We start from the raw sequence: 8,939 nt of genomic DNA, 5'->3' as shown, positions 1-8,939 counted from the left end.
CTACATAAGATAGTGGCTGTCAGGGTAGATGTATTGAATTTGTATCTGGCATCTGTTGCTGCCTGCGGTACTTTGGTCCAGAGGGGAATTTCTGCAATCAAAGTATATCAGGATGGAGACATCAACAAAGTATTGATTTTTTTTTTTTTTTAATTTTTTATTACATTTTCACCCCAAACAAGGCACGTTGCCACTTTATTGTAGGGGGCTACTATCAAGGACATAAGCATCAGGGGTACTGTGTAGGAAGTTGGGCAGCAAGATGTCGGTTCACATTGGACTTGAACTTCTGCATGTCAGTGCAGTCGGGGAAGGGTTCTTGTAACTATTGAAGGAAACAAGTTTAGTCTTGGCAACATTGAAGGTGACCATCCATTTTTGTCCCCATTCCACTATGGATCAGAGGTCATCCTCTAGTGTTTCTGCCATTTCTTTAGATATGTGTTTATTTGTTTTCCTGTCGTGTCTGTTATAGAGCGTGGTGTCGTCAGCATACATAGCTGTGATTCCTTTAGCCTCCTGCCAAGCATGTGAAAACTACCAACTGCTTTGATTATGTTTAGAATAACTTTATTCTTGTACATATGCAGCTTTTGCAGCTGTGAAAACTGCAATACAAATAAATAAAAACAATGGACATAAATGCAATACAAAATGTACAAAATGATATATTTTACGAAAATAAAATGAAAACAAATAAAATACAAAGAAAAGGAGATGGACATGACAGCGACATCAGACGCATGCGATGTGGAACAGCCGAACGTATATAATAAATATATAAGAAATACTGATTATATATTGTTAAAACAAGACCTAATACGTGAATCATGACCAATAAAATAAGTAAAGATTTTAGATTCTTACCTGGTTGGCACTTTTAGGAGCTAAAGAAAAAAAGAAATAACTGCTACTACATTTGACCTGACCGAACGATGGATGGACGACGAAGCGAAGCGACCTGTTCTCTCCAGAGTCTAATTTCAGAAAGGGCTTGGCATCCTTTCTGTGATATCATTTCGCCTGGGACCGAATCACTACACGGAAGTAGGATCACCTATCTTATTTTGCATTTTAAGCTATATATAACACAAATGGATAATTATTTATTTTATTTAAATATATTTATACCACTTTTACGATATTATTCTACCTAGAACAATGTTTTTCCTATCTTTTTTGACCTCATCTTAAGGGCCTATTTTACGGTGACGGATTTAGCCAAGGTCTATTAGGCTTTGATATACAGCATTAAAGGGCCAGAATACCAACCCCATTTATCCTAAGAAAAGATGGCGGCAGCCACACTCCCCCTCCAAATTCACTCTTGTGAATTTCCATCTCCTACACCTTTACATGATTCTCGTTTACTTCCTTGTCACGCCATGGCCACAACCACCTATGGTCTTGATAAATTTTCTATCCCTTTCCATCACTTTTGCTCTTAGTGCGGAGTAATAGTACTAGCTTATGGATGGGTCTGTCTAAAATATTGGGTGTTCCCATCCTTTTTCCCTCCTTTGAGCGGTCACGTTCCCCCATCAAGATGCGTGCTCTTCACACACATCCATCAGGAGCTTTAATGGTGTCTGTGATCCTGGCTAGGTTCCACTGTCCTCGTTGGACGTGCTCATCTTTGACGATGACAATATCTCCTTTCTCAAGGTTGCTCTTATTTTGCGTGTCTGCAGAGTTTGCAAGTATTCCACTCACCATCTCCTCCAAAACTGATCCGCTTCCATCTCTTTTTTGCATACACGTCTTCTTTCACAAAGTTACCAGGGGGAGGGGGAGGCAATACAACTCCTGTCTTCATGGTCAGCAGTTGATTTGGAGAAAAAGGAATAGGATCACCGGCATCGTTATGATTGTCCACCGTCAAAGGGCGACTATTTACAATGGCCATTGCTTTGTAAAAGAATGTTCGCAAGGATGAAGTGCTCAACCTATTTACAGACATTTGCAAAAGTCTTTCTAGTACACGTTTTACAGATCCAATTTGCCTTTCCCACACTACCCGCCCATGTGACTCGATGCTGGGGTGTTAAAAATGAAATTGCAACCATGTCGACAAAGCATATCTTTTAATTTGCCTTCACTTAGCTTCTCCAGCTCTGTTTTCCATTCATTTCTGGCACCTACAAAATTTGTTCCCTGGTCACAACGAATGCTCCGTACCGGTCCACGAATTGGCATGAAGCAACGTAGGCAGTTGATGAAGGCATCCGTTGTTAAGTCTTCTAAAATTTCCACATGCAGGTGAAGATGACACCATAGCGTTTAAGTGTTTTCCTGCCTTCCCTGACAAAGAAGGGATCAAAACAATCCATTCCGCAGTAAGTAAATGGTGGTGCTGTCAGCATCCGATTTTCTGGTAGATCAGCCATTTTTTGGTTTTGAGCTTTTCCTCAAACCTTTCTGCAAATAAGAATGAGGATACTGCTGCTCTACCCCCTATGATCAAGAAACCTCCATTTCTGAGAGAATTTTTTTTTTTTTTTTATTTTTTTTTTATTCAATTTTCACCCCAAACAAGGCACAGTGCCACTTTGAAGCAGGGGGCTACTATTAGGGAATTAATTAGCGGGGTCATTATGAAGGGAGAAGAGTAGAAAGATGTTTGTTAACATTACACTTGAACTTCTGCATATCATTGCAGTTGGGAAAGCAGAATCCCGGAAGGGAGTTCCAAAGACCCGCAGTTCTGGGGAAGAAACTATTGGAGTAAAAGGCTTTCTTGCACCTAGGGATCTCCACTGTAAAGGGATGAGACTTAGTAGCTTGTCGGGTTTGTCGGGGGTAGTTACGTCGGGGAGGTACAAGTGTTTGCAGTTCGTCAGAGCATTCACCATTAAAGTATTTGTAGAACAGGCAGAGGGATGCAACATCTCGTCGATGGGACAGAGGTTGAAGCCCAGATGACAGTTCAGGACCTATCAGGTTTGCGACTCTTTTTTGAACCCTGTCCAGGAGCGAGAGACAAGCAGCAGATGCACCAGCCCAGATGTGACAACAGTACTCCATACATGGGCGAATGGTTGCCTTATAGAGGTATAGGATACTGGCAGGCGTAAGTAGTTTTCTAGCACGGTAGAGGGAGCCAACCTTCCTTGCAGCAGCCTTGGCAATGCTCTCAATGTATCTATTCCAGTTCATATTCCCTGTAAACGTTAGGCCGAGGAGTTTAAAAGAAGTACTTTCAGGCAATGTGTTCTTGGCCATTGCTATTGGTGGTAGAGAAGGTTTCTTGTAGTTATTGAAGGAAACAAGCTTAGTCTTAGCAGCATTGAATGAGACCAACCATTTTTGTCCCCATTCCACTACGGATTGGAGGTCATCCTCTAGTGTTTCTGCCATTTTCTTGGATATGTGTTCATTTGTTTTCCCCTCATATCTGTTATAGAGAGTGGTGTCATCGGCAAATATACCCATCTCCGAAACAATATTATCAGGGAGGTCGTTTATGAATATCAGGAACAATAGAGGTCCAAGGATAGACCCCTGAGGCACTCCCGCATTTATGTCATATTGTTTGGATGTACGTCCGTCGAGGACAACTTTGATTTTTCTATTACTTAAGAAGGATTTAATTACGTTATGAATTCTTCCAGTGATTCCATATGATCTAATTTTCCTTAGAAGACCATCGTGCCATACCCTGTCAAAAGCCTTAGATATATCAAGGGCCACCGCTCTACCCTCCCCTGTTTTATCCAATGAACGGTATATACGTTCAGAAACTACAGTTAAGATATCTGCTGTTGAACGGGCTTGCCTGAATCCATATTGTTTGTCAGTCAAGAGTTTAGCAGCTGTTAGGTGCTGGACTAGGGCTTTATTAACTAAGGACTCAAATATTTTGGCGAAAAGCGGGAGGAGGCTAATGGGGCGATAATTTAGTGGGTCAGTTCTTTCACCAGAATTCTTGAAGACTGGTACCACAGAGGCGGTTTTCCAGCAGTCGGGAAAACAAGATTCGTTAAGGCATTTATTGTAAAGTTTGGACAGAACTGGAGCAACCTCGGCAGAGCATTTTTTTAATAGCACAGCCGGGATGAGATCTGGTCCACATGCTTTAGAGGTATCTAGGTTTTTTATAATAGCATGTACCTGAGAAGGGGTGATTTTCAAGTCGTCAAGTGTGGCGTCTGTTCGCAGAGGAAAATCAGGGAGTGAGTGGTGTACCGAGTTCAGTGTGGAGTTTGAGGCAAACCGACTGGCAAGCAGATTAGCCTTGTCAGTTGCCGTGCAAGCAACCTCATGATTGTTTGTTAGTGGGGGAATAATTGACTGTCCATTATTAACTACGCTGTTGTAGATTTTCCAAAAATCCCGGGTTCCTAATTTCTGTGCTTCGATGCGCTTTCTGGTGGTTTCAGAGTAATCTGACTTAGCTGTGTCTATCACTCTCTTACAATTATTTCTAGCTTCTATAAACTTCTGTTTATTTGAGCTGGACTTATGTCGGTTGAATCTGCGGAACGCATGCTGCCTTTGACAAATGGCAGCTGCACAAGCAGAAGTAAACCATTGGGGGGAGTGGGGCTTGCTATAGTATTTCCGTGCGGGAACATGTGCTTCAATAGCAGTTTTGAACCATTCAGTTGTCTCATTTGCACACTGTTCCGCTGGAAGAGTAAAGATATTTTGCCATGGGGCATCTCTGATGAGCTCCCTGATGGCTTCCCAATCAGCCTTTTTGTAATACCTCGTTGTTTTGAGTAGTGGGTCTTTAGTTTTAGGGCGAGAATTTAGGCTGATTTCTACCATTATCACAGCGTGATCAGCATTCCCGAGTGGGCTATGGGCATTTGTTGTACAGTCATTGGGAACTGTTGTCAGAAAGAGATCTAGAAGTGAGGCATGTTGATCGTGCTGGTCTGGGAAACGTGTCGGAAATGTAACCATCTGAGATAGGGAATGAGATATAGAGAAGCTATATGTGGCGCTACCAGCTACGTCTGTGTGATTTGAGAATCCTAGCCAGTTACTGTGGTGGACATTGAAGTCACCAAATACATGTATTTGTGCGCTAGTATCGAGGGAGAGTGCTATATCTATGCTGTCTGAGACTTTGTTTATTAGGGTACAGTCTTGGTTTGAGGGAGAGCGGTAGAGAAAATATAAGTAGCTAATATTGTGTTGCATATTTAGTCTGAAGCACATAAAGGCCTGGCCCTCTGATTCTAGTTTTATTTCTCTAGTTAGGGGGAGGGTGTTTCGAAATTTAAAGTCATCCCTCGGCTTTGATGTGCAGTAAGCTCATGATAATGCTTGATTATAAGTCGGATAATGTGACTATCCTTTGGAAGTATCAAGTGATGTTTCACCTCCACAGGAAAATGATTTTCTGTCTTCTCCCTACTTTGAGCATTCCACCCTCATCCACAAAAGAGTCCAGTTGAAAGAGGCTGCTCTCCCTCTAGATTGGCGTTGATTTAGTTTGTGCTTTGGCTTTATGGAGAGAAGTCAGCTCCTCCACAAAGGCATCCTCTTGCACCAACTGGATGATCTTCCTTTCTGCACACTGCTGAACTACTTCTACAGATTCCGAACCCTGTCCCCTTTTTTGGTGCAAATATTGTAGGATCAAACAAACCACTCCCACCATCCGTCTCCAGTCTGAAAATCTATTCCAGATTTCCAATCCAGGATGTTCACGAGTGTAGTGGACAGGGCTCTTATCGTCCTAACTTCAGGATCATCATTTTGCCTAGCTGTGTCTTTTCAATTGGCCAATGTTGCACATTTTTTGGAACTTCCCATGTCATTACTCGGCAAGTTAGTCCAATGACATCTCCAGAGTTTTCTCTAGGGTCTGTCCTTCCCACAATGCTCCAGCCCAAGTCAGTCTCCACTGCAAAAGGATCACTGTCTTCCCCAGTGATACAATTTTTAGGTGTTAAAGCTCGAGGACAGTCATATCCAATCAGTAAACCCACGTCACAATCTTTGAGCGGGTGGGGCTATTTCTTAGCTGTTTCAGGAGTAGGGATGTGAGTTCGTTCTATGGGAATAAATTCTCTGGAATAAACAATTGACAGGGAAATTCTTTCTTGTGAATCATAACCGTTGATCATCAGAGTGTCGAGTTTTTGGTATCTGATGACCTTATTTTTCATGGTTCACTTGTTTAGAGTGATTTGCCAGATTGTTTCTCGAACCATATACCTCTTCCAGAGTTTCCGTCAAAGCAAAGGTTGCACCCGACATAGTGTCCAGTAGGGCATATGTTAGGTGTTCCTTCTGAGGATTTGATGTGGAGGACAACCAGACAGGCACAACAATCATAGAGGAGATGAGTTGGATGTTGGTTTCTGTGCTCGCCACTCCTCTACATACAACTTCTGAGGAGTTCTCCCTTCCTGATTTAGGCTTCTCAGAGGTGTGAGGCTGCCTAAGATCCTCTCCCTTATTTTTATCAATGTGGAAACATGTGGGGTGTCCACGGGTGCAACGTTGGCATGTGCTTCTTTTAGGGCATTGTTTTGGGAGATGCCCTTCACCTAAACATGCAAAACATAATTGGTTGTCCAGGTTGAATTTTCGCTTTTCAAGCATATCTTTTCTGTCAAAGGTTTCACATTTTGTTAGTGGGTGGCTACTGTTATGGCAAAAACGGCATTCTTTGGTGGATTTCTTATTTTCATTCTGGATGCCAGCCATTAGAACATTTACTCCAAGGTTTTTATTCTTTGGTTTAATAACCATTTCCGAGGAATCTTGAGATATTATAGATGTGATTGGGGAGCATGCAATTTTGGTTTCCATAGCGAGGAAATCTGCCAATTCTTGGAAGGATGGATACATTCCTGACCTGATCTTGGTCTCTTCTACCATACGTCCCCAATGGCATCTAAGCCACTCCGGTAACTTCTCAACCAACTTCCGATGATCTTGGATGTTGTTTAGCAGAGACCGTTCTTGAACACTCTCTATCGCAACCTTGCACTGTGACAAAAAATCTGAAAACTGGAGCAAACCTAATGAGTCCTTTCCACTTATTTTTGGCCAGTTGCTCAACTTCATGCGAAATGCTTCAGCCACAATAAATGAACTGCCATATCGCTCCTCCAGCATATATGCGCTCGTGAAAGCATTCTCCGTTCTAAGCAGTGAGTATGTCTTCACCGCTTCCCGCGGGGATCCGATCAAATACCGCTTGAGGTAATGTATTTTTTCCTCAGAAGGAATACCCTTTGTTTTTATCAGTGCACTGAATGAAGCAATCCACTCAGGGTATTCAAGGGGATCTCCACTGAAAATGGCAGGTTCTAGAGTCGGGATTCTACTTAATGCCATTGACTCAGAATATGACCTAACCAGTGCGGCTATGTCACTTTGTACTGGTTTGTGGAATTGTGGTTGATGCTCTCTGACACGGCTAACAGAACACTCGACCTCAGTGGCTGTGGGGATTCTAGCTGAGTCATTTTGGGTAGACCTACATCAGGCAGCAAAAGACCTGAGATCACTGACTTTTGTTCATCAAGCATGTCATATTGAGTTACTGCTTCGGTTATAGCTTGCTCAATACGCAGCTGATTTGTTATCTCATCCTGCCTACGCTGTGCTTCAACCCTCCTCTTCTCATCCTCCAGCTGCTCACGTTGTCTCCAAATTCTCTTCGTGTGTTCCTCCTCCCTAAATGCTCTCTCTTTCTCAGATTGCAATTTTGCCTGTAATATGGCAGTTTTTATAGCTGATTCCCTCAGCATAGACGAAGCACTGTATGCAGCGTGCGATGGTGCACAAACGGAGGAATGAGAGACAGAGGACATCTGAGAGGCTGCTGAAACACGAGACGAAGCCCAGGAGCAGGAGGAAAAACGAGAGGATTTAGAAGCTATGCTCGGTGATCCAACAGAAGATCTATTTTTGATGCTGCCGGCTCGGTCGATAGCTCAGCATACTCTACGGGCAAGACGGTTTGCTTTTGTACCAATTCGCTTGAAGGCGTCCACTAATTTTAAATCAAGGTCTTCATCCGCCAATTCCAAAAGCTGGTCATAACTCTCCTCAACATCCTCTACATCCTTTTCCACCCGATCATCAATTTGCTCTAATTCTATTATAGGCAACGCTAACATATCCTTTTCTGAGCTATCTTGAACAAACTAGCGAAAAGTTTTAATTTTATGTAATAGTCGTTTCGTTAGCTCGTCTTGCTTATATTCCTTGGCCTTTGGCGTTAACCGTTTGTCTCGGTCAGATCGCCGCAAGCCTGGCTCATCTATAGCACCAGACTCCGCCCTGGGTGCTTCTCCTATCGTTACTTTTTGGAGTGTGCTTGCATCCTTGAGGTCACATTTTTCTGTTGACAATGCAGAATTACATTTCTCCTTTTGAGTCGCCGTTTAAAGTTTAAAAACAAAAGGTCAGGCTTAGTACTTAACAACGATAGAAGTGTCCGTGGCGTTTGTTCTTTCAACAAATAAAATTGGAAACACAAAATCACAATGTGTGGGCCCGAAAACAAAACACACACACACACACACACACACACACACACACACACACACACACAAAAGGGATGAATGCAAAGCACAAAGGTAAAACAAACATGCAAAATCTACCAACACGAAAAACAATCACGTGAGGTATAAAAATAGAATAAAATAAAAATAATAAAAGGTGCAATCAGAATTTTGTTCGTTCGCGTCCTCCTATCCGAAATTCCAATATGAAGAAGATTGGATTTAACGTTTCGATTTTTTTTTTTTTCACTTTACGAAATTATATAATAGAAATAATAATAATAACAATAATGACTGAATAAGTGAATGAATGAATGAAATAAGACTGTCTTTAAGTTTACTTCCTCTAATCCGACACTTTGATTTGAGAAAAATCAAACTCATTCGATGTAATAAAGTTCCCTTTTATGTAACAGGCACGAGAATACACCCGAGATCTATTTCACCTTAAATAGATTGGTG

At 42.1% G+C, this 8,939-nt stretch overlaps 1 protein-coding gene across 1 annotated transcript; it reads right to left on the bottom strand.

Moving 5' to 3' along the window:
* Positions 1-6,111: 6,111 nt before the first annotated feature.
* On the bottom strand, positions 6,112-7,302 carry LOC145294216 (uncharacterized). Its single transcript, XM_080141325.1, has one exon. The coding sequence runs from the start codon at positions 7,300-7,302 to the stop codon at positions 6,112-6,114; it is 1,191 nt and encodes a 396-aa protein (XP_079997451.1).
* Between the last annotated feature and the right edge of the window lie 1,637 nt (positions 7,303-8,939).

Source organism: Euprymna scolopes, chromosome 15, assembly GCF_053919585.1.
Source record: "Euprymna scolopes isolate OS-2025 chromosome 15, ASM5391958v1, whole genome shotgun sequence".
Taxonomy (NCBI): domain Eukaryota; kingdom Metazoa; phylum Mollusca; class Cephalopoda; order Sepiida; family Sepiolidae; genus Euprymna; species Euprymna scolopes.
Note: the sequence above shows the minus strand (reverse complement) of the source record. Positions and strands in the feature narration are given on the sequence as shown.

Coding starts and splice junctions, on each gene's coding strand:
- LOC145294216 (XM_080141325.1), bottom strand. CDS start 7,302: ATGGCATTAAGTAGAATCCCGACTCTAGAACCTGCCATTTTCAGTGGA.